The sequence below is a fragment of the Cyanistes caeruleus genome, chromosome 3 (assembly GCF_971803275.1).
Source record: "Cyanistes caeruleus chromosome 3, bCyaCae1.hap1.1, whole genome shotgun sequence".
Classification (NCBI taxonomy): Eukaryota; Metazoa; Chordata; class Aves; order Passeriformes; family Paridae; genus Cyanistes; species Cyanistes caeruleus.
Window position 1 is genome coordinate 19411679 of NC_141703.1, and position 26347 is coordinate 19438025.

General features: G+C 40.6%; 1 protein-coding gene across 8 annotated transcripts in view; it reads left to right on the forward strand.

Annotated features, from left to right (window-relative positions):
• Positions 1-26347, forward strand: part of ARHGAP6 (Rho GTPase activating protein 6) — a 318428-nt gene that overhangs the window by 202109 nt on the left and 89972 nt on the right. The window contains exon 1 of one of the 8 annotated variants that reach the window (XM_086880097.1): positions 3478-3585. The exons of 4 other annotated variants lie outside the window; for them this stretch is intronic. In XM_086880097.1, coding sequence (XP_086736223.1) covers positions 3553-3585 — 33 coding nt within the window. In that variant the 5' untranslated portion in view covers positions 3478-3552. Of the gene's footprint in view, positions 1-3477; positions 3586-5215; positions 5671-5869; positions 5915-16718; positions 16860-26347 lie in introns of those variants that run through there. 3 more of the 8 variants (XM_086880099.1, XM_086880102.1, XM_086880098.1) reach the window with 3 other exon arrangements.

Genomic DNA, 26347 nt, shown 5'->3' on the forward strand with positions numbered 1-26347 from the left:
TCAGTGCACCCTCAGCAAGTGTGCAGATAGCACAACAGCAGGTCAGGATGCCATCCAGGGGGCCCTGAACAAACTTGAGGAGTGGGCACCACGAGCACCTCATGAGGTTCAACAAGTCCCAGTGCAAGGTGCTTCACCTGGGTCAGGGCAAACCAGACTTGAATACAGGACTGTGAGAAGTCACTGAGAGCAGCCCTGCAGAGAAGGACTGGGGAGTTCCTGTGAATGAAAAGCTGGATATGAGCCAAAAGTGTGCACTTGTGGCCCAGAAGGTCTGAGTACTCTAGGCTGCATCAAAACAAGAGTGGCCAGTGGGTCAAGGGGGATGATTCACCACCTCTACTCTGCCCTCATGACACCCCACCTGGAGTGCTGCATCCAGGTCCTCAGCATAAGAAAGACATGGATGAGTTAGAGCAGGTCCAAAGGAGGCCATGAAGGTGATCAGGGGGCTGGAGCACCTCTCCGATCAAGACAGGCTGAGAGAACTGGGATTGTTCAGCTTGGAGATGAGAAGGTTCTGAGGAGACCTTATTGTGGCCTTACAGTACCTGTTACTGCTTCTCTTTCTTTTGATGATGCTGTTTCCCACTGATAATTTTGTTTTTTCATCCCCCCCTTCTCTCCATAGAGAAGAATTTAGGAAAATTCTAGTTTTCTTATGTGAGTGTATGCATGTGTTCTTACTTCCATTGCTATGAAATATTGTTACAAACATATTGGTATGCTATATATTGGTATTCATAATTTCTCACAAATGTCACCCTGTTGTATTCTGAGACCATAATAGCTTTTCACTAAATGGGGTCGCTTTATCAAAGCTGACTGGTGTTGGAAGTTGCCATGGATTACTGCTTCCTGGGTACTTAGAAACCACTTAGAGCTGATTTTGTGCTAGCATGGAAAAATGAAACTAAAATGACAGTAATCATCCCATTTTGAACAGAGCAGGCAAGAACTGGTTGATAATGTTGGCTGGTGACACAATAAGTAAAACTCTTTTCTTTTCCTTTCCTCCCCCCAGCTTTGCCTCACTCAGCTTGGCCAGCTGTGCTGGCCAGTACAGCCTCACACTTCCTTGGCACGCCCATCTGCTCAGCTGTGTCCAGCTGCTGGTGCTTTTCTTGTTCCTGCTCTGGTGGGGTGTTTACAGAGACACCAGACTCTGCTCCACTGTCTGCTGGTATCTCTGTCTGACAGAGCTTGTGGTGTTCAGACAGGAAATGGAGCTCCAAGAAGCTCTGTGACTCTGAACAAGCCTGCTTCATGGCTTCCAAGATTGGTGTGCTTTGCATAGCAACTCATGGTAGGTCTTCATCCAGATGCAAAAAATGCTCTAAAACTTTATTCCTTGCAGCAGAGCCCATTAATATTACTTCTGTTATTATTGTTAAGCATTTGGACAACCCACTTGTATTAACCTGATCCATGACAGTAATTCAAATGGTAACTACAACTTGAACAACAATTGAAACATGAAAGAGCAGTACATGCCAAGCAGCTAAGAGTCCAATGGGGAAAGGCAATGTCCAGAAAAATATTACCCCTTTAAACATTCACAGATGTGTTTTATATATATGTAGCATGTTAGTAAAAGTACATGCATGCATAGTTTAACAAAACTATTCGTTCTGTAAAAGTCATGTGACATGTGAACCAATCTTTGGGGTGACAATTACAGACAACTGAAATAGCAGATATGCTAAAGCTTTAAAAATAATATTATTTCTGGAGATAAGCTCCTGCTCATTTCTCAGAAGCAGCTATTTTTCTGATGCTCTGGTGCTTATCTTTCTGGGCATTAGAGGCAAGATAGATCAATATAGATGCATCTGATTGGTAATTTTGTTGAATTTTGTTTGCAGTGTATTTCTTCTGAGATTCCTTGTAAAAAACCCACAGACCTTTTATATCATACATAGTTTCACAGTGAATTTAATACTGCTGGAATCATGATTAGTAGGGGCATTTGTAAAGTAAACTGTGAGATTTGTGGGACAGAACTCAGAATGTCTTACATTTTTTGAGTGCATGTGTGGAGTCCACCTCTTGACATTGTAAGTGACATCACAGCTTGATGTAAATTGTATATCAATATACAATGTGGTGTTGTTTCATCTTCCTTTCTCCTTTTCACATTTAACAAATGCTAATAGTACTTCAATATCTCAGTACTGCTTGTAGTCATTAATTTCTGAGTGCCTACATCTCTTACCTGGTTGTTTTCTGAATAGATCAAGTTCTGCACTCAGATAACCAGGCAACAGTATTAATTTGTGAGTAACATTGTGATAGCTTCATTCTGTAGAAAATAGAGAGGGCTTTTCCTTTTTTAAGCTGTGTTTTCATTTTAGTAAAGCAGGGACAGCCCTTGGGTTTGCACTGTGGAGCTGATGGGGAGGGAGCTGGCACTTTGTCATGTAGGAGGATTGATTCCAGGTGTGTTCCTGGGAGAGGGCTATGGAGCTTCCGGAAGATGGAGCAGCAGAAAACAAGAGGGCAAGTAATCCAAACAAAATTTTTGGTCAGGCCAGACCTGACCTGTTGTGTAGCCTCAGTTTCTGTGCTCTTACATGCAGTTAGAAATGTGGCCAAATCCATACACAGATGTCATGGTACATCCACAAGCTATAGTCAGCCTTCTGTCTTCTCACAGCAGCAAAATAAATTTGATTGGGAAAATTCTCTGTTGATTAAGACTGATATTTTCGGAACTAATATTGTAATTATGTCCTAACCATAGGTCACAACTGGATTCCTTCCTCTAAAAAGAAAGTATTGACTTAATTTCACCATTGTTATTCTGTGGTACATCAGTAAATACTCAAGATCTTGCAATCTCATGGTGGTTTTCTATATAATGTTGACTTTATTATTAGAATGTGATTATATTGCACTTAGTTGAAATACAGGTTTTTATTTTATTTTCTTTTTTTTTAATTTGTGATACCTCAATATGATAATGGTACTTGATATCTGAAAAATTATTTTCTTTGCTATGAAAATGTTCGTAAGGGAAGTGGGGGCTTTATGGCTTGGTTTTTTTTTGGGGGGTGGGGTTTACAAACTGCTTCTGGAGGAGATGAAGTAGAAGCTGTTTGTGCAATTGCAATGCATCACCTTTAAGGAGCAGTGGCTCCTCATATGAATAAAGAGAGTGAAAATCCAAAGAGTGAAAGGAAAAAAAAATTCCTGCTCTCTCGAGAGATTGATTTTCTTTGCTTTTTTGGTACTGTTGCAGGTGGTTATGTGGGAAAATCTCTCCTAGTCTAAGCTTTCTTATGTTTCCTTGCCCTATCCTGGAGCTGTTTACTCCTCTGTATTGCTGTAAAACTTTTTGTTTAGAAACTTAAAGACAAGAATACAACCCCCCTTTCTCCCAAATAAAACAGAAAACCCAAACAAAAACCTAAGGGTTTGTGCTGTAGTGTGTGACTCACCATGCTTTTTTTGGAAGGAGGAACTTGCTGCATCCTAGTACGTATTCAGAAGTAGCCAAGCTCCTAGGCTCAGACATTTGAGGGCCTTTTCCCCCTCCTTCTATCAGGCCATATGTACTCAAACTTCCTGTCTTGGGAAATGAGTGTAAGTTTCTTTCTCCTTCCTTAGGCCCTGGGGGTTTTTGTTGGGGTTTTGGTTGGTTGGTTTTGTTGTTTGGTTGTTTCTTTAATCCAAAAGGAGGTACCTAATCAGCTCCAGGAGTGGGATATGTGGGGTAAGAGGTCCGTTTTGGTTTGTAGGTAAAGCAGAACTCAAAAGAAAATATTATTAAATATTTGCTTGTTCTAAAGGACAGATTCACTTCATTATTTACGGGCAGACGGAGATAATGTTTTAAAGTTATTAAAAAAAAGGAAGTATTTTAAAATCCATCTCTATAGCCAAGTTAGGTAGTTACTGTTCCACATTTTATAATTTCAGCTTTTGAAGTGTCACCTTGTTTATATATGAATAAAACTTAGCTTGAAGATGTGTCCCTTTACGATAGCTTTTAGTAAAATAATATTTGAGGAAGCGGAGCTATTTGTTGTACATTATCATTCTAAACCAAAAGAATTCATATTAAATAGGTGGGATACTGAAAGTGAGATCAACTTTGCAACTAGCGGAGCAGCAAAAATGGGTGATACAGCTCATAATGTAACATGTAACATAAAGCTGTAAATAATAGAGGAAGTATTTAAGGAAGTATTATAAATACTTGCCTCTTGCTCAATGGTTGGCTCTGTCAGCTGGCTGTCACATTTAATATGCTGTATTTGAAGAGATTTTTATAATCTGGACAATGTTGTACAGGAATAATAGAAAAAAAAAATGCTGAGCTATGATATGCCATCTGAGAAGTGGTGATGAATTTCTATGGTCAGTAACTTTTAAATCCAATCTGTTCACATCTGGGAGAGTGTTCTGGTGTATGGCTTTGGAACTGCATAGATATTTTTCATGTTTAGGATGAAGATCCCTTGCTGATTTCATACTGATCTCAAGTGGAGATTGACTGATCTTTGCTGGTGAATTAATGGGATGGAGTGCTTGCTTTGCTTTGTATTTAAGCACACTGTAGTTGATTAGGCTCTACTCCATTACACTTTTTTTGGATGTAAATCCCACAGTTGTGGTTCAGGAACTTTAGTGCAAATGACAGCAGCTCTCTGGTGTTCTCTGTTGTAGCCTGAAACCTGACAGTCAAAATGTCAGAAGGTGGCCTTGAGCTGCTGTCTGTCCTGTTTCTTCATTCTGTGCAAGATGTACAGATGCTAAGTGTTAATAAAAGCAAATGGTATCAAAAAGCAAATGGTATCCTGCACTTCCTTCAGAGTTCTTCCATTAGCAGCCTGAGCCTTTGTCATGGAAGTGCATGAGCCTGGATAAATTACGGGGTACCATAAAAATCAGGCATATGATAAAAGAGGAAAACCACTAGTAGAAGCGTGAAAGGATGACTGGGCACAGAAAAACAAACCTCCTCAGAGCACCTCCTCAAACACAAGATACAAAAGAGAGAGAGACTAGAAGAGCAGAGGTATGGGAACAGTCCAAAAATCTCTAAGCGCAGAAGAAATATATTGGCCGGTTTGAGAATTTTTGATAGGAAGAGCAGCCACCAATACCTATTTGGTGACTGCTCTTGCTGGGCAGAGCTGGGAGCGAGTGACAGAACCCCTCAGTGCTCCTCCCTTAGCTGCAGGGAGTGCTTGGTGTTGGCTCAGGGAACAGACTGGTGTGTGCCTCAAACCAGTGCTGGTGTGTCGCTCCCAGGAGTCAAGTGACCTTGTTTATCATGTGTCGCTGGGCCAGTATGCAGCTGTTTCCACTGTAAACTCACAGAAAGCTGGGTTCAGGGTATGCTTGTGCATATTGCTTTGCAATTAACTTTGCATGGGCACACAGGCAAACCCCTGCTCCCATAGCTGCCTCGGTGCTTTTAGCTGATTTAGGCAGCACAAGTGCATGGTACATTTTTTTGGTTCATTTTTGCACTATCAGAGAAACAAATATGTGGGTAGAAAGGAATGAAAATTATGCTTATGGTGCTGAAGAAATGAACTACAGGGTGAAGTGGCTGGGTAGTTTATATCTTGGTAGAGGAACCAAAAATAATTTTACGTGGAACCATTAATCCCCCATTCTACAACACACTGCAGAAGAATCATTATAAAACTGGAAAAGGTAAGTACATCCAAGACTGAAATTCTTTCAAAAGAGCAGAATTTGTATGTGTTTTTGAAGATATTCTGTGCAATACTATGATACTTTATTTTCAGAATAGCAATTAAAAATAATCATCCCATTGTGTGTAACAGATTTGCTTGTGTTAAGTGTTTCAAAAACAAAAAACATTTAGGCACAAACATTTTTTTTAAGCATCACATTCTAGTTAGGAATAGGATGGAGCTGCTAAGGATTGAAGGAGGTAAGAAGGTGGGTAAGCTCTCCCTATATTGTGCAAGCATCCTGCCCTGGGTAGTGTCCTTGAACATGTAAGAACTTCCAGGGGCCTTTGCTTATCATTAATGTTGGCATGCTGCACAAAGGGGAGGAATATTTTTTCACTTCCTCATGAGATTTTCTTCAGTAGTGTGTGACTTTGTCCTGTTTCTGACAGGGCTTTCTCTTCATGCTAATGGTTTATTCTCTGCTTTCAGTAATTTTTTTGAGGTTGGATTTTTTTTTTTTTAGCATGTTCAAATCTCTGTCCCCTGGAGCAGAGTTTCAACCAGTGAGAAAAGACTTGCCCTCCCTGGTGACTGAGCAGGGATCCCCCAGGAATGATTGAGAAGCTGTGGTTGTGGAGAAGGGTTTTCTCTTCAGGTGGTGGGTAGGAAAACTGTCTCTGCTGTTGTATTTCCTGACCTAGAGACATTGCAATGCGTGTTATGTGACCTTGTCCCCATTGCATGTGCCTTTCCCACCATGGGAGGAATGAGAAGGGAAGGGACATCTGACAGATGTGTAGGCATTTTGTTTAATACTGTAAGATGTAGTGGTGAATTTAGCTGAATGGAGTAACATTCTGTATAATGCAGAGAAAGAAGGGGAAAAAGGAAGAGGAGGAAAGGAGAGGATAGATGTATAGGGAGAAACCCAAGAATTTGAAGGTTTTCTTAAAGATTTCTGTTCTACAGGAGCATACTTTGGAGTAAAAGGCCTGCAAGGGATTTGTCAGCTCCTTGAAGAGCCTCTTTTCAAACAGTGCAAAAGTGCCAGAAACCTGTCCTTTGGATGAAGGAGAGCTGTGTTGTGTGTGAGTGTTTTGGAGAAGTTCTGTATCTTGGAGGAAGAGGAACCAGAGTGTGGTTTGACAGTTGCTACAGCAACTAAGGCTTTTTTAATGGGAGGCAGGGATAAGTGATGGTATAAAGTCTTGTGTAACTGACGTACCTTCCCCCGCTTCCTGCCAATTTTCCAGTATATTAAAACAATAAGTAATTTATTACTTTAGCTGAGAAATGGCTCTATGTTTGCCCAGCTCAGCCTCGTTTGCAAGACTGCATGATCGTTACAGAGACAACAGAAAAGAAATTATTTACATAATGGAAAGCAGGGATTCAAGCATCTCTGAAAAGAATTCTTTTCAAGGGACAAATGCATCCCTTGTTCTGCCTGAAGAAATTTTGTTTGATGTGGATGTCAGTGGGACAAATTTTTTATCTCATACCTCTTCCTTTCTTCTCATTCTCTCCCTTCCTCCCTACCATGATTTTTTTTTTCTTTTTTGCAAAGTTTTTAAAACTCTTTTTGGTTACTATGGAGTTTTTTTAATGTAGGAATGATGATGTACTATAGAGTAAATGAAAGATGATACAAACCTGTGGCAGGAGGGGAATTCTGCTGGCTGTCCCTGCAGCAGTGTTACAGAAGCAGCCCTGGCATAGACATGCTTCAGTAAGTGCTGTCCAGGGAGAGACTTTAACCCTTGTAATTTTTTGGGACTCAACTGCCTGCTATTATCCAGGAGGAAAGACAATGGTTTCCTGAAGGAATGATACATGAGTGGAAAACAGACATCACATCCCAGAGTATAGAATCAATTTAGGATTCAAAAAAGTACATGAACTAACTGTTAGCTAGTTTAAATTGACGTATGTTAATTTAGTAGTGGTTTTTGTTTTATTACTGAAATTTAGGGGCATTTGACAGCTGAGTTTCAGAGGAAGAGAGTTTGGCTAATGCTCTTGTTCTTTGAAATGTTGCTGGAAGTCTTAGGCTGCAAAGGAGCATTTTGCCTCGCCCTTGGGTTCTTTATGCAGATCAGAAATAATTTTGAGTTAAGACTGATTTTAATTGAAGAGTAGGTATTAAACCATTAACCATATTTGTAAATGAAGCACAAATATGCACAGTTATAAAATCTTAAATATATGTTTTTGCAGTTCTTACTTTTAAAGACCTGTTTTCATGAACCAAACATGCTTACCTAGCTCTTCAGAACTAAGATTTATTTTACAGATGTCTTTGGTAATATTTTGAGCATTAACAACTCATAACCAGAGCTCCCAGATTTGTAGGTTTGTTTCCTGTGTTTCATTTTGTAGTTTAAAAGAAAAAAGATATCAATACAATTAATGAGAATATTGCACAGTGTGTTTTCAGAAAGTTATGACTGAACTAAGAGCCAGTTTTCAAGTGAATGACACTGAGGTATTTAACTGGAATAAGTTCACTGCTCTCAAGTTGCTGAGAAGCAGTGCATGAAGCCTGCACATTTTTTCTTCATGGATGAAAAAGTAATAAACCTTTGCTACCAATTTTATGCATTTGAAAACTCAGTAGAGGATAATTACTGCCTTCTTGCATTCATTATGGCATTTTGTGGATTCATGTGAGATGAGAGAAATAACTGAAATATTTGAGCTAAAGGGAAGACTGACAAAAAGATCTCCTTTTAAATATTCATGTGTGAGTGACCAGCACTTATTAGAAAAGAAATTTGCAAAGTTTGAATTCTGCCACATGAATGTGTTCCTCCCATGGCATCTCCTTTTCCATCCTTACCCAGACCTTGAGATGGCTTATCCTTTTGGTTTCTCTGACTCATTCACTTGCCGTTTGACACAAACCCAGCTCCAAACCTCTTTTGCTCTCACTCCTTCAGGCTCCTTCAGGGTCACCCTGCTGCAAGGTTCTCCTTTATGTCTCACCATCTTTCCTTCAGTGGGACAAACCTGCTTTGATCTTTCTCATCTTAAGGAGCCTATTATATTCCAGCTGCTGCCCATCTCCTTTCTCTCTTTTCTATCAAATAGATTGATTCAGCTCCTTGAAATTATTTTTTATTTCCATCTGGAATTCTAGGCTGGCTCTCATCCCCTCCATGGCACTTGACTGCCCTTGTCCAGCATTCCATGACTACCAAATAGCTCTGTGTTATTAGAGGGACACCAGCAGAACTTGCACTTGATCAATGCATTCTTTCTGCTCTTCAGATCACACAAAGTGGAAATCTTTCAGCTGCACTGAATTGTTAGTGAATGTGGAGTGATTTCTTAGGAATCACATAACACCTATATGTAACTGAAAATGTTAACATTTTAATTCTTATATTGTGTTATAAAACGTAAGAAATAGTTGAGAAAATATGATTGTCAGGGTGCAATTACACAGTATTCAAACCTCCCATACTTCTTAAGTTAAGGATTTCTCCTCTCAGCTGTACTGTGGATTGTGCTCTGGCATGAGAGAACATGCAGGTACTCATTAGATTTTTTTTTCCCAAAACTGGGTGTGAGGTTTCTTTTTCATACAATTATTGGGTCTCTGATTAATGGGCACTTATCTGAAGTGTGCCAGTGCTGCTGACAGCTGTAGGCATGCAGCACGCTTTCCTAAATTGTCTGAAAAACTGAACTTTGATATTTACTGGGTGATATGAATATTTTAGTGTCTAATTTAGCCAACAACTTCAGACTTTTCTTTAGATAACCTGGGGTTTCTCACCTGAAGAAATGGTATAATCTGAAAGCAAAAGCAGGTTACTTGCAGTTTGTAACTAATCAGTCATCACCAGCATCAGTAAAAACTTAGGAAAGTTGAGACAGAAATATATGAAGATATTCAGAAGAATCTTACCCAGTTGAATTTAGTAACCTAAGCTAGTGTTATTTCAAAGCCTTTTGGGCATGGATATTACACATGCAATTTTTTTTCCTCCAAAATATGAAAGAAAAGTAGTCATCTCTTTTTACTTATTTTTTTCCCCCAGATTAAAAATGACGGGAATTTATTTGCAGTTATCTTGAAAGCGAATTCTTGCTAAATGGTTAGAAATAGTTAACTTTAAGTATTTTCAAGGTAGCATTAAGCCAGACCTTTTTGCCTTCATATTGATGACATTATAGACCAAATGAGTTGAACTGAAGCCCAGTTTTATGCAACTGATGTTTTATTATCAGAAAGCAACAATCCTGTCTTTATCTTCAGCATTTTTTAGAGACAGAAAACTGTAATTTGGGAAATTGAACAGAGTAATTCCATGTTTTCCAGCAAATGGTTCTTTAATGAAGACAGGTTGTCAGCTGTTAAGTGGCTCCATATGCAAAATTGTCCACAAACAAAATTAGCAAGCAAGATTCTGTGTCTTTGAAAGGAAAACTGACCTCACTTGGGTTCGCATTGTTACAATAGAATATTTTTTCCCAATGTCTTTGTCCAATTTTTTTCCAATTGTCTTTCTCTAAGGTAGATGTACAAGTTGACCTGAGGCACCACTGCATTTTATTGGGTAGAAAGAAAATCTTATTTAGTTTCTACTGGTTTTACTCAGTTAACAAGGTCATGTGTAAAACTGTAGGAATGACTGGGTTTCAGTTCTGTAGTTTAATACTAATGCACCGCTGAAGACACTGATCTAAATTGAATGGTAGAAGGTTGTTACATTCAACACAAACCAAAAAAACCAAACCAAAGCTGAAGCAGGGAGACTGGGGAGGGAGATCAGACTGCACAGCTCCCTAGCAGTGAACAGAAGAACATGTTCTAGAGGAGATGTCTTCTGGCTGTCTCTGTGCAGCCTACCCTGCCCAAGACAGCCTAACATCAAAGAGAGTTGCTAAATCCTCTGCAGCAGGAAAGAGGGAGGGAGCTGAGTCAGTGGCTGGGGAGGTGATGCTCAAGGTGTCAGTGCAAATGCTGCCAGGCTGGGAAGGCTCAGGGACACACAGAGGGAGTGGAATGTTCTGCAGACCTTGGGAGGGGCTTATTCTCTCCTGGGGAGCAGTCTCTGGTGAGTGCAGCCCCTTCTGAACTGCTTGCCTTACCTATGGAGTGGGGCTTTGTGCAGTGGGCTCCTTGTGGCCAGCAGAGAGGTCACACTGTGAGGCTGTGGTGAGGAGGATGTGCCTTCTCCGAGGACTCCCTTGATCAGATCCTGTAAAGAGACAGCTCCTTGGCACCACCCTGCTGTGTGGGCATTCCTGGCAGAGATGTCCAGCAGTGCCTGGAACACAGGAATTCAGTGTGGAATACTGGAGCATGGTGCTGTATTGCTGGAGCCTCTGGAAAAATCTCTCCCATAGCGTGTGAAACCTGGAGAGCCAACGTGCAAGCTGTAGCCTTACGTGAGAGTGCAGTTAAAGAGTTAGCTGCAGATAAGGGGTGACTGAGATATGCTGACTTTTGTAATTGAATAATTGATGCTCTGCTTAAAAGAGTTGGGTTTGAATTTGTTGGATCAGCTGTGGTCATAGCTTGAGAGTGAAATTTTTGGCAGCTCCAGCCCTGTTTGGACCAGTTGCAGTGGGTCTTTTTATCCAGGACCTGGTCCACTATATAGAGAGTTATGGAGTGTTATCTCTGTTGCCTAATGTCTGCATATGATAAGTTTGGTTACATGAGACTGCCAAAAAAAGAAGGAAAGAAGTTCTGGTAGCTTTCTAAGAAAGGCACTCAGCTCTTTCAAAGAGGAAGCTCTGTTTGATATATGATATCCTGGAGTGTTAAATGTGAGCCCAACCTTGTAGCACAAAGGGCTGCAGTATTTTTTAACCCAAAGACATTTGGAGAGTTTTCAGTATTCATATAATCTACATTACCAGGAATATTGATAGTTACATGCAGTTTTACAAGGAGGTGTGTTTAACATCTAATGTAACAGCAGAATTTGTGTAGGGCTGTCACCTCTTTACAGCCATGCTTATTTACATTCACAGGTCTGACAAGTCTTTCATCCTGGTTTGTATTTCTGCTGTTTCCCATGCATCGTGGCTAAGCAGTGGGTTTGTCACTGCCACCTTGCAGTGTAGTGGGGGTGAGGTGTCTGAACTGTGCACACATCAAGTCTCTGACTGAAATAATTTCCACAGCTCTCTCTGCGTTGGTGCAGCCTGGGTGGTTATAGCTCTCTATGTATTTATGGCTATGGAAATAATCTCTTTTAGGAGAAGCTGGTGTTGACACTCATTCATGAGGAATTCTATTAGCAAATCTGATAGGGCAAAATAAGGAGAGGAGCATCAACAACTGTACTTACAATGCTCCCTGATGAGTAAATGCAGCTTCTGCCAACTAAATTTAGCAGTGCAAACTCCTAACACAAGTTACAGAAGAATGGCAGCCACTTGTTCAGCCCTTCCTAGATGTGTTTGCCATGGAACATCTGTGTTAGCAAAGCCAAATTCTGGGACATGGTCAAAATATTAATTTTTCTCAAAAATAATGGTTACCTCATCACACTGTTGTGAAGTCATTATTGATTTGGATAGTAACTTCTTCAGGGGTGTAAGTGAAGCCAGGCTGTAAGAGTATAGTGGCCGTCAGCTTTTGAGAGCTTCCATACTGCCAGGGCCTTGCTTTTTCTGCAGAAGCAAAGGTGGCCATGAAAGAGCCTCTGCTACTTGGAATGAGATTCCCCTTTTGAGGAGTGTGGGGTCAAGGCTGCCTCCTTTCTCATGCAGGAAAGTTGTGCTGTTGAGAGTGTAGGTTCCCTTGGCAAGCAGCTGTGCTCCTGGGCTGGAGGAAAGCAAGCTGGGAGATATGATGATCCAAGATTGGCCCTCTCTTCCCCAGCATGTGCAACGCAGAGCATCTCAGCCTGGAAATGAAAACAGAATGGGGAAATGGTTGTACCATTTTCCAGATGCCTGGGTCTCTCTAGCTGCCACTGGGTTTTTCTTCTGAAGAGTAACATGGCCTTCATGGTGATAGTCATCCCACCTAACTTGTTTAGTTTATCTCATGGTCAAATTAAACTGTACCACTTGTTGATTGCTAAACTCTGCTAACAGGTATGTTACATGAGAGATAACAATTAAGAACAGAAGCTGGAGGTTTTTTTTCTGGTAGTTAAATGCTCAGGAGCTTTCACCAATTAAGATTTTACATCTAGATAATAATCCTGTTACAATCCTGTAATACCTTGCTGTTACAAAACAGCTGCTTGGCAGTGGAGTGGCCTGTCTTCTCAGACTGGACCTCAGAAATGGATAGGCAAACTGTGGTTGGAAAGAGGAGCTGGCAGTGGCAGGTTGGGAAAAGCTAAACTGGAGATCTCTCAGTTAATGGGATTACAAAGAAAAATTTTGATTTGCCGTGCATGTAGTCAATCTAGAGATTCATTATCATGCTCTTATTGTGGTTTAAGACTGGTCACACATGGACTGTCCCCCCTCAGGCTGTAAATGTGCTCGCAGGAATGTAATGACAGGAGCTGTTTACCCATAGAGAGATAGTGCTGCACTGTCTGCATCTCTTACCTTTTGGGATCTCTGGGTGCTTGCAAGATGCTACATCACAGAGTTGCTTCAGACCTGCTTTGTGTCCCAAGGTTTACTTTTCCAGTTTAGTATGCTATTGTTTGAAATGTCAGCCACCTCCGGCCTTACCCTGCCTAAGTTGTAAAGTTTTCTCTCCCTCTCTTCACTTGGCATGGGATGTGGGGAGGTTTTGAGACCATTCCAGGGCTTTTCTGAAGCTGCTTTTTCCACTGTCAGGCGGGGTCTGGCACTGAGTCAGCCACTGCTTCCTGGTTCTCACCCTTCCCTTGCAGGCAGACAGATGACCTGCCTTAAGGGAGCGACCTTTCTTGGAAGGTGAAATGGAGCACATCAATTAAATGCTGACCGTAAACATTAGCTACATACATACCTACGAACACATTAATCCTGTGTTAACAGTCCCCAGTGCAGTGTTCATTGATCAGCTGGTTATTGTTTCTGCAGTGCTTGGAAGATGACAGCAATATGGACATTTCTCTACTCATTACAGATTAGCAGATTGCACCAAGGCAGAAACTTTACTGGGATAATTTATCCATATTCTGATGAAAGAGGTGTGTTTTTATTAGGAGAGCTCAGTGAGGTACAGAACGTATTTGTTAGGGTTTTGAAGAGGAAAAAATTTTGATAACTGAGCAGCTATCTTATTAGCCACATCTTACCCTGTGCTGAGGAGGAATGAAGATAAGAATTTACCTGCCTTCCTCTGTTTGTGGGCTGTAATGTGAACAGACTTTTCTTCCTGCCCCAGGTCTTCTCTTTCTCGGAAAGCTCCTCTCTCATTTTATCAATGCTTTATTGCCACCAGTTTTATCTTGCCCAAGCATCTGTGGAAGAGGATGAAGGAAGACAGTTTTTAAGAATCCTGGGCGGCTCAGGAAAGAAATAAGTACCTTACCTGTCTCTACAAAGTATGTTCAAGGGGAGTTTGATCCACAGCTCTTGACATTCACCAGGGCTGACAGAATTCCACCTTGAGGTGTGAATTTCCTGTTCCTTCCTTAACCTTGCTCTTTCTATTTCTATTTCTGATCTCTTCTGTTCCTTCCATTTAGTCTTTAGTGTTAAAACAGTTTTCTCTGGTGCCGTTCTTAACTTGATCTGAGTTCGTGGTTTGCATAACTAGGAGAAAATACGATCTGACTATAATAGCAGGCATGCTTTTTGAAATTACCAGTGTGTGTGTAACCATTAAATTAAGGAGAAGCTCACCTGGGTCTGTGAAAGAAGAGCCTGTGTCTAGAAATCTCCATGTTCCTGATCTTACCAGTGGTTCTCTTCATAGAGATATTGCACTTGGATGGACAGTTGCTGTTTTCTGGGCTGCCCACGTGGTTGGGAAGGGATGGGAGGAACCCAGAAGGGTGGCTGACCTTGCCATCAAGGTCTCTATTAATTGCCTCTTTCAAAGCAGTGTATTCCAGTTTGGCTCTGTAGTGTTTGCTCTAACTGTGGGCTGCTGTCTTTCTCAGCTGCAGGGGAGTGATTTCTACCTTAGAGGCCTTCAAAATCATCCCTTTCTCTTCATTAATCAAAGACCTAATCAGATTACAGGGATCTAAATGTACTTCAAGCACAAAGTTTTTAAGTTCTGTGGAAATTTTCCATTCTTTAACATACGATAACATGCAGACTAATTTAAGTTAGTGGCATAATGCTTCTCTCAGGAGATAATTTTCTAATTGATCTTACTGCTGGTAACATTATCTGTGGACAATTAGTATCTGATGGGATCCCTTTGCTCCTGCTTCGTGAAGAGATGAAGCCTCCCAGGGGAGCTGCATTCCACAAACAGCTGAGTTGCTGGGAATCCCTGTGGGGCCTCAAAAATTCTCAACTCTCTTGTTTTTAAAAGAATGTTTTTCAGTCATTTTACATGGCTTTGATGGTAGAATGTAAGTGATGGAAAAAAATACCTGAGTCACTTCATGCTGTTCTTTTTCGTCATGCTATGATGTTTGAAACTTTGCAATTTGGTTGATTTTAGCTGTCAAGAAAATAAATTTCCCATGGATGCTTTAGACTTCAGAATACTTGTACTTCAATGAAATTTTTAGGGAACAATAATAAATAGTCTTAGCATGTGAACTTGTATCAAGAGAAATAGAGACATTAATCCCTTGGGGAAAGCATAAATGTTTTGCTTTCTAGATGAATTTCAATTAATTTCATGTGGTCTCACATGGATTTTCATCTTGTTTTTGTAAGTTCTCTGTCTCTTTTTTATTCTTTTATTTACACCAGTGTGCCTTTGCTTTCCCCAAAGTTTCATCTACTTTTTTCACTTGTCTCTAGTGGGATATTCAGTATGTCTCACACTCTCAGCCCAGCTTGATTCTGTATCTTAGGAAAGATTAGATTCTGTATCTTCATCTTCTCTCAGGCTGCAGGTTGGTAATGTAATGTCCCTTGCAATCTGCAGGAGGTTTCCACTCTTGTCATTTTTCCTCTCTTGGTTTTCTCCCTGTCCCTTTCAGTGTATTACAGGACTTCTGTCTCGTCAATTATCTTGCAGTTGGGTGAGGCTAAAGAAAATAAAGTTTTCTTTCAGGCATTGTTTATCTCTACCTTGAGTTCCAGCAGTGTCCCATGCCAAATATGATGTCCATGTATAGAGTTCACCTTTTTCCCAGCAGTAAGTCAGTAGCTGTAGAAAGAAGAAGGAGCTCAGCAAGTTGCAGGTGATTTCCCTCAAGTTGTCTGCTCCATACAAATATGTTGTGCCTGTATGCTTTCTTCTGGTATGAAGGGCTGTGTAGTAAAGGTGATGCAATAGGACTTAAATCCAGGTGTGTAACTTTTTTTCTGGGAAGAATGTGAAGGTAGTGGGTGTGTTGCTGCATGGTTAGCTGAGCTTACCTTTTGTTCTTCCTTGCTTAATATGTGAGGAAGTAAGGGAATAATTCTGTCAGGTGGGAGTTAGCAAGCTGGGTAATGCTGCTTTCAAAATTTGGAGGTGGTGGATACATGGGGAAGGGCTTCTGGAGCAAGTGACATTGAAACAGTGAGCATTTTTGTAGAAGTGAACTATGTGTGAAAGAAAGATTGTGCTTATCATTCTATTGTCACTTCATGTCTTTTGTTAGGGTAATAATGGAAATGGGCCTTTCTGAAATCAAAAATGACAGTCATAAGTCACTGGTGGTAATACACGGACATCTAACTGAGAGCTGACGTGCTCTTGCAAAATTTTTATCTTAGGAGACAGGTTTTCAGAAGCATGGACTCAGAGATATGCATTTCTTGTGACTGCAAATGGTTAATGTGCCATTGTTCTTCCCAGTAGATTGTGAGATCTGAGCTGTCATTTCTGACCTTGAAAGTCTGCTCATAGTAAGCCAATAGGTAAGAAGATGCAAAGATCCCTCAAAATGTCGATATGCAATATTTTGGTTGCCATTCAGATGCCTGCATGCAGAAGGCTGTTGCCTCTGGTTTTTCCAGTCTCATTCAAATGAACTCATTTTGTATGTTCCTTTTTCTGATTCCAGTTCCTGATTCTCATTTCTCTAAAAGTCTCACTTTGGCTCTCAGAAACAAATAAAGGCAAATCAATCCAGCCTTAACTTGCAAATCAGCTCTATGAACAAACTAAGCTGAATATCTTCCACTTGAATTCAGTGTTCTTGCTCCTACTTGTGCTATAAGGTTAGTAAATTTTTAATCAATATTAAAGTTCTGTCAGTTTGCTTATTGTTACTATTCCCCTCACCAATACTTTCTCTTCTTTTTTAAATTGTCTTCCTCTATTTTTGCCTTCTTTAATTTTTTATCTGAGTGATCTCTTCTGGAAAGGACATTTTTCTTGCCCCATTGCTGCTGCTTTTCTCTTCTTGAGAACTGTGCCTCCCGTGTTTTGTGTGTACACATTCACTGCTGTAAGCTGCTCTTTGAGATCCAGAGGCAGATATGGGACCAATTCAAGGGAAGCAAGTAGAGGTTTAAACTCTTCTGTTTGTGTTGTACTACATGGTGGGGCAATCCCACATGGTGGAGTTAGAGATGAATTGAAGTGCATGATCCCCAGTGCTGCAATAGCTCCTTTCCAGTTGTCCCTGTTTCTTCTCTGTAGGACTTTGAGATGAGCTGTGTGTAGCTTCCTAAGGCTGGAATGGACACCAACAAATTATCTAAAATAATGAGGTTCTACAAGATGTCCAGTGTAGTGTATGAAATATTTTCTTTTTAAATAACAACGCTTGCCATACAGTTATTTTAAAATGTTCAGTACCATTTGCACTTTCTTAGAACAAGCATCCATGCAGGGGGACATTGCCAATATGTAGAATAAAACTCTCTGTGTATGGGCAGCACAATGTAAAGGTTAGGCTTCACTTTGATTAGAAAAGCAAATGGTTAGTTTGGAGTCAAGTGAAGCTTTTTTCCCCCTCCTTCTCTTTCTAGTTGGTTGCTGTTATTTTTACATTTCTTTGGTTTTTAAAACAGAGAAAAAAGTAAAATTATTTTTTTTTCTAATTGGCCATGCATTCTAAAAATACAGACTATTTTGGTTAAAAGGTAGATTTGGTAGTATTTTCTGACTTTCTTTTGGCTTCAGGAGATGCTGCCCTGATAATTTAGCTAATAAGAACTAATCTTTAGCAAATCTACCATCATGCATAAAGGAAATGGGAGCAGGAAAGATTCTGCCTTGAGGAGCATTTTTGTCAGTGATGCTGAAGAGGGTCAGAATTTGGTGCCTGAACCTAAAGCCAGGCGGTGTAGGCTGGTGCCAGCAACACAAGTTTGACATGGAGGCAGCTACTACAGGTGAGCCCTGTCGCTTCTGAGAGGTTTTGTTCCTGTTGGATAAAGCAGAAGTGAGAGATTTAAGAGTTTAAGGGACTGGAAGCACAGTCTCTGCAAGGCTCAGTGGGCATCTCAGGGGTGAGTGTGCAGTGAGTGAGCAGCAGCAGAGCTGGGAGCCCCTGCCTCGTGTTCCTCCTCTGGGCTCAGCCTGTGCTCGCTGTCTTGTGGGGATTTCTTAGCAGCCAGTGCTCACCACTGAAGGTGGCTGAATCTCTGCTTTCCCATCTCCAGCTCTGCTGCCTTCTCCAGGAGAGCTCCTGCAGCACTGCTGCTGTCAGAGCAGGCCAACAGGCAGTGTGGTGCTGGCTTCCACAAGATCTTTTGAAAAGGTTGAAGCCTCTTTCATTGTTTCAGTGGCTCTCTGGGAAAGTGAATTTTGACAAGTGTGGCATAAATCTGCTCCCAGCCAGCTCAGTGATGGTCCTCACTGCATTGGTAGCAAACACCTCTCTCCTGCTTTTCCCTTAGGTATGTCTGTTGAGGATGCTGATACAGCCTGGGAACTGACACTGTGACTTGAATGGTACTGACTTTTATGGTATAAATCTGTCAAATTTAATTTAAGGATGTTACAGTTAATAACTCCCTGTGTGAGCGTACCTATTTACGGAAGTATAAATGGTCAAGGCTCTCTTGTGACAGAGCTAGTGAAGCTGGTGGTTTTAATAATGATTTTTATTAAGTTCTGTTCTTTCAGGAAAAAAAAAGCCTGTTTTTTTCTTTCCTCCTTAGTAAGAGAATGAATATGGCCTATGTTACTGTCTAATTTTCAAAAACAGAACTAGAAACAGTCTATGGAGATTTAATTCTCTGATTTTATTAGAAGTGCAAGGTACTTTGTGACAGTGTCACATTCTCACTGTCTAAAGTTAAGTTCAATCACGATATTCATATATGGAGTGGATTATGTATGTATTTGAAGTAATATATCTGTATTTTAAGTATTTTTTTCAGATTAAAGTTATCAGATAGTCTTTATAATTTGGTATATTGTAGCTTTTCAGACCCCAGTGTGACCATTTTTCAGGATAATGTGTTTAATCAGTTCAATCACTATGCTGGTTTTGGTACAACATATACCAAAGCTCATCTTTTAAATCTAAAGTTCAATGGAAGAATTGTTGGTTGGTTTGTTTCTCGGTTTGGGTTTTTTGTTTATTTGTTTGTTTGCTTTTTCTGGAAGTATTTTTATTCTCTTCTTTTTACACACTTACTTTTTTTAGTTAGAGTGCTCCCTGAGGAGGAGGGTTAATGGAGCTATGCTGTGCTGACTACAGGAGATGGATTGATTTCTGAAAGCAAGTGAAAATGCCTGAAATGCCTCAGATTTCTTTTTTTCTTGTTTCCTAATCTTTAATCCTGAAAGAGAAGGAAAAAATGAAATTAAAACCAGCCTTACAGAGAGCTCTGGTGCAATGGTGATAGGGTTTGTATTTTGTCTCTTTTCCAGTGGTGATAAGAAATGAGTTCAAAGATATGAAAGAATGGAATTCTTTGGCCTTTTCATGAGTAAAAGCATTAGTGAGCTTAAAGTATGAAATGGAGAGAAAAGCAGTGAGCTAAAAATTGTGTAAGCTTGTTGCACTGTTGTAACAACTTCCTATAATCTTCATGCCTTCTGAATCACTTAGTGAGCATGAGTATATTGCATACTTTGTTTCTTTTAAACATAACAGGACACGTTATTAACTCTATCTGTTGCAAAGGCTGTGATATTTATGTTTATATTTTCCTGTAGGATGCAAGGTCCTGCAAAGTGTAGTTGTCCCTTTGTACAGCATTGCATGGTTTGTTAATACACATTTCTTCCTCTGGAATTCCATGGAAATTAATGAGTATTGACTGGAGAAACTCAAGGCTGTATCGATATCACAGCTCCACAGAGAGAGATGACTGTCACATCAGATATCTGGCTAAGTTACAAATTGGTTTAAAATTTTATCTTTTGCTCCAGTCTGGCAGAAGCTAAACTGATATAAACCAATCCCAACCTGACAAGAGTGTGACTGCACAGATACTGATCCAGTGATTTAACTAACACACTCTCTGGCTCAGGGGAGGCGGGTTTGAGGGAGAAGCTTTTTTATTGCAGCTTCTTGCATTTTCTTTTTGGTGGACTACTGTGGCTCCAGATGCAGACAGGATGGTTGGGTTCATGACATACTTGGCAGGTGGGATTCCCCTGCAAGCTGGGCCCAGGTGGCTCGGCTGGATTTTTAGGATGCTGAGGCTGCTCGGGCAGTTTGGTTGCTCAGCCAGGTGCTGCTGTGCAGGCTGAGCTGGGTTGGCAGGCTGGGCTGCTGCCGTGCTGCTGGGGAAATGATGCAGCCAGAGATTTCCATCAGCTGCTGCTGGAGGGCCATGATGAGTCTGTGTTGGAGAGGTGGTAGGCTCTGCATCTGTGGGTGTTGGTTGGCAGCACAGCCACAGCTATTGAATCGTAGCCACTGAATGAATGCAGAGCCTGAGAAAGACTCGGATTGTGTTCTTGCTGTAAATTTAGCACATGTACTCTGGTGGCAGGTATTGGCTCTGGAGGATAGTGCCTGTAGTGTTGTCTAGACCATATAATAGAAGGTCTTGGACCACATTTTGTCTTCCCTGTGATTTGGTGGCCTGCATCTTTTCAAAGCACAAAAGAACACCATTATATTCTCCAAAATGGGGATCTTACTATTTTGTTAATATACTCTCTTCCTCAATTGGCAGGAAGATAAAATAGAAGCATAATAGTGACAAGACAAAGGGTAATGGCTTTAAACTGAAAGAAAGTGGGTTTAAATTAGATATTGGAAATTAGGTATTAGAAATCCTTTAAGGGTGGTGAGGCTCTGAAACGCTTGCTCAGAGAAGCTGTGGATGTCCCATCCCTGAAAATGTTCACAGCCATTTTGGGTGTGGCAGTCTGGTTAAGTGGAAGTTATTCCTGCCCTTGGGTTGGAAATAGATGATCTTTAAGGTTCCGTCCAACCCAAAACAGTTTATGATTCTATGATAACAGAAGAAACATGCCAGATGCTTATTCTTGTGAAGTGTTTCAGGGGAAAGAGTCTGAACTTCACAGTATAGTGTCATATCTGTCCATGTAGCATATGGCTTCATACATTGTGTTCCCTTGTGTTTGGATTCAAGCTATGGAGCATGCAGGAAAGAAGTTTCTTCTGCGTTCTTCTAACCCATGCGGGTATTTAGGTGTTTAATTTTTCAGGTGTCTTGACACAGCACTTTTAAATGTTTGCCATTTGTGTTTTTGTGTAAGAAATGTAAGCACTAGTACAGGAGAAATAGGCCTCCATATACAGATTCACAGGCAGTCAGTGAATGCCAGTCTGTCTGTGATGGAGATTTCATGTAAACAGACAAAATCAGTAGAAATTGAAATGTCACTTCAGGTCTCACCAGCTCTGCTAGCATTTCAAAGGTGTTACTGCCTGCCAAAGAAGTTATTCCTTCATCTAGTGAGGAAAAGGATTCAATGTAATCCATAGGTATGTTAGGTTAGCATTTTTCCTTGCCTGAGCAAGGCAAGGAACAAGGCCTGAACGAGGAACTTGCTTCCTTCCTCCCTGAGAACAGATGGCAAAGCCAAGCATTGTGGTGATCGTTCTGCTATGCTCTGAGTCAGTTGTGTAACACCTAGGATGGCATCATTTTCTAGGGAAGGTTTTCAGTGCCCTTTGGTGCTGAGCAGCGCTGGAAGAAGACAGAACAATTTAAGTAAAATAATTCTGTGAAAAAAAGGTCTCGGTGTGACAAAACCTAGAAAGTTTGATTTATTTCTGGCAGTTCAGAGATGCAGATCTTAAATTGACACGGTCTACTAGAATTTCTTTTCAGGTGAATCTGGAAGCCAGGAATTTCTAGTTGAGAGTTGCCTACATGGAGACACTGGGCCAATGTCATAACGTTTGAGAAATCCTGAATTTGCCAGGGGAAAGGGCAGATGGGACTTCATGGTAAACTTTTTTTTGTCTTTTTCCCCAAGAGAGCACAGCCTCCTATTTAACATATTTTGAATGTTTTGTTATGGGTCTCATGAACTAAAACTAAGTTTTTAAACTGTTACCATTTAATGAGAATGAAAACCCTGTGTTTCGAATTCTGATTCAACTTCCCCGCTGCAGTCTGCAAGGCTAAAACTTAAAGCCATCTGGTCTTAGAGGAATGGGAAATATTTTTGTACTAGCTAAAACACTAAAGCAGGAAAAAAAACTCCAGATATCATAGTTTCCAAAATCTTCAGTTTTCTTTTCCTTATGTAATGATCAAGTTTTCTCTTACGCAGATAACCTTTTCCAAATACTCAACACTTCTGAACTTTCTGATTAGGTAAAGGCAAAAAAAAAAAGCTCCCTAAAACTGGACAAGATTTTTGACTTTTTTTCGCTTTCATTTAAAGGATATGAGGGACTTTTATGAATATGGAATTGCCTGAATATAAATGTATGAACATCTCCTATTTTTAGGCAAATTCCTTTGCCATAAAATAGAGCAAACTCAGAATTTAATTTACTGTGTAAACTTCCATGTTCAAAAAAATTTCTGGGCTGAGAAACCAGGACTGACACTTGACAATATTCCTTATAGTTGGTGTGTTTTCATCTTCCAAACTTGTTTTAAAATGGATTGTCTCTGTCTGAAGATCCAGTGAGTTGGGTTCACTTTGCTGTGCCCTGGTTTGGTATCACTGGAAGCTGTTTGACACTGATGTAACTCAATGAATCACTGTCTTCCTGCTGCCAGCCATTTTAAAGTGAACAGGTGTGTCCAGAGGATTGAAATATTTTACACTGTAGCTGAAATTGATAAAACAAGGCTGTGTTGGATGGTGGTAGCTAGGAAAGGAAACGGTAAGATGCATTTTGTTTACCTTGGTGTTAGAAGTAAATTTACTGTGAAGTAACATAGCTTTTGGCCTGGGTCTTGCTGGCAGTCTTTGAGTTCATGTAACGAATGTGGCTGTGATGAATTTGTCTCACTGAGTTACTGGTCTGCCACTAAGGGTAGGATTTTTCAAGCATGAGCTCTCTCATCTGCCAGTTAAACATATAAGGCAATTGTCTTGTACCTCGCTATAGTCAACACAGTGAGCACCTCTTTAGGTCAAAGGATGGCAGGATAAGTGAGATGATTTGCAAAATAGCTCAGCCTTACAAAACCCAGCCTGCATCTGTGATCCAAGAGAATAATTGCATACAATAGATAGCAAAACTTCTCAAACTAAGCATGTACTTAAATGTTTTGTTGACTGGCAAATTTGCCTTTGGTCTGAAGTCATTAGGAGCTTATTTTTACACGAAGCATTTTCAGTCAAAACAACGTTGCTATCTCTGCATCATTTCTGTGGAAAGATTAAAAAGATTGCAGGAATTTGGGAAAGAAATCTTGCCCTTTGGCCTGGAATGGCTGCCAATTCTGTTACATCTTGCCATTCCAGGTATCAGGAGATCGAGTTTGCTTTTGCAGGACTAATCTTTACCGTGTGCTGTTCATGTGAAGTTTGGGAAAAGTTTGAAGTTTCTGAAAGCAGTGATGGCACAGGGCTGGTAAATGCCATGTGTTCCCTGTGAGACCAAGGTGGGTGTCTCCCCTACACCTCCAGGGCACGTGTGTGTGTGTGTGTGTGTGTGTGTGTGTGTGTGTGTGTGTGTGTCTGTGTGTGTGTGTGTGTGTGTGTCTGTGTGTGTGTGTGTGTGTTTTTGTGTGTGTGTGTGTGTCTGTGTGTGTGTGTGACTCTGTGTGTGTGTGTGTCTGTGTCTGTGTGTCTGTGTGTGTCTGTGTGTGTGTCTGTGTGTGTGTGTGTGTCTGTGTGTGTGTGTGTGTGTGTCTGTGTGTGTGTGTCTGTGTGTGTCTGTGTGTGTGTGTCTGTGTGTGTGTGTGACTCTGTGTGTGTCTGTGTGTGTGTCTGTGTGTGTGTGTCTGTCTGTGTGTGTGTGTGTCTGTGTCTGTGTGTCTGTGTGTGTGTGTGTTTGTGTCTGTGTGTGTGTCTGTGTGTGTGTGTGTGTCTGTGTGTCTGTCTCTGTGTGTGTGTGTGACTGTGTGTGTGTGTCTGTTTCTGTGTGTCTGTGTGTGTGTGTGTGTGTGTCTGTGTGTGTGTGTGTCTATGTGTCTGTCTCTGTGTGTGTGTGTGTGTCTGTGTGTGTGTGTGTGTGTGTGTGTGTCTGTGTGTGTGTGTGTGTGTGTCTGTGTGTGTGTGTGTGTCTGTGTGTGTCTGTGTGTGTCTGTGTGTGTGTGTGTGTGTGTGTGCTGCTGTGCTGTGGCTCTCCTCCATCTCCCTGGCCACTGCTGAACTGGCCATCTGCACTCGCTGCCTTGAGGAGCCCCGGGGGTTTGGAAGGGTCCTTGATCTGAAGGGGACCTTCCCTGCACCACGACAGCTCTCAGCACCAGGGCTTCCACCTTCCCCAGCCAGCGGCACTCGTGGAGCAGACAAGGCCTTCATTCCCAAGAGGTCTGCTAAATTCCAGGCAGAGTGCTTTGCGAACAGACCAGCTTTATTCTTCCATTCAGAATTTTCACTTTATAGTTTCGTGTAAGTGTGGTTGATGTTGCATCTGAAAGTAGGAGGAGTACTCGCTGTGAAGCTTAAGAACACTGAATTGCTGTTGTAGGCACGATGTGACTGTTACTCCCTGGAGTATGTTGCACCAAGCAAGTTGTCAACATTCATCCCTTTGTCTTTCTCAAATTTTAGTGTCTGTAACAAGAGGGTGAAAAAAATTCTGCTTTGCTTGTTATTCTCGGAAGAAAACAATGGTCATATATTAGCATCTGAATTAAAATAAACAATCTGTAGATATCAAGGACAGATTTTCTGTAGTCAGTTTGGAAACTCCATTCATTAAGAATTTAGTGAGAACAGCAAACTGGTGATAAAATTGGACTTTGGAATTTATCTTAAGACAGAATGTAAATGTTCGGACTTTTTTTGGTTTTGGTCTTTGTTGTTTTTGCAATCTCTGAGGGCAGTTCCCTTTAATTTTGAAGCCCTGTTCATGAGTACCAAGAGCAAAAGGACTAAATGTCATTTAAAAGTAATGTAGTAATACTTGCCAACAGCACAGCTTTAGTAGATTCTGAGACAGGAATGTGGGAGCAGTCATAGCCTTAAAAAAACAACAATAAGCTTTAGCAAATGGAGAATCTGCAAAAATATTTGGTAGCTGTGCATGATCTCTTCTTGCTGTGTTGGGTTTTTGCTCTCAAGATTTTCTGGGGGTTGGGTTTAGGCTTTTTTTTTCTTTAGAAACCTCACAGAAGACTTTAAAAAAAACTGATAAAAACATTTACTTAAGAGCTGCCTTGACCACTCCATCTCTAGAGTTAATATTTTTTTTCTCCTTTTCCTGGCTCTATTATCTATCATAATGGAACTTAGCTCACAGATCATAGCATTTTGTGCCAAATTCTCATAGCGTTTGTTATTATAATGGTGTGCTGCATTTGTCTTGCTAAAAGTATTAGCTGAAGTGACCTCTACTCAGAAGTGTGCATCAAAGTTAAGGAGGTCACGCCTTCAATGTGCTGCTATGAGCAGGGCTAAGAATCTGGGTGGAGTTGATATTTCCACAGCAGGAATTTGTCCCATTCTCATAGTTTTAAGAAATAATAGGTTTCCAACAAAAAGATTTCGCAGCTTCAAGATTCAGTATTGGAGGAGGAAGAGGATTTGTATCTATTTGCAGGTAGTTTTAAGCAGTCACAGGACTGTCACCCATGCCTTACCCAGAGAGTGAGCACCCAGAGCTCCCTACAGGGAAGCTCTGTAGGGAGAAGAAGAGTGGATGGGAGAATGTCTGCATTTGGATCACATTCTGAAGGGCTTTCCATTTCCCAGCACTTAATGACTTCATGCCTTTACAAATAAGGCTTTGAGGTCATCCATCATTCACATTGTCACAGCTGGGAGTTGAAGAGAAGTAAGGTATTTTGCTCTTCTTGCAATAAGCCAATTTAGGTCATGTTCTGTGCTAGTAGTGCTACATCAGTTCATGAAAATAAGCTTAAGTCTGTGGTTTGATAATATTCAGAAATAATTTAAGGAAACAAAATTTCAGTTTTTATGTATAAAGCTCCTGACTTCTTAGGTATTTAGATAAGTATTTTGTGAGCCAGACATAGTGTTTCTGATGTCCTGATGTGAAGTTTCAGGACAAAAATATTCAGGATATTCATGGTGATGAAAGTTAGGCTAATACACTAAATTTTAAAGTAATTTTAAAAAAATTTATTATATTATTCAAGCTTTCAATGTTATTATTTATATATTTATGTTATTATTTATTTATTATTTAAGTCTCAGTAATGAAGAACATTGCAGAAATGCT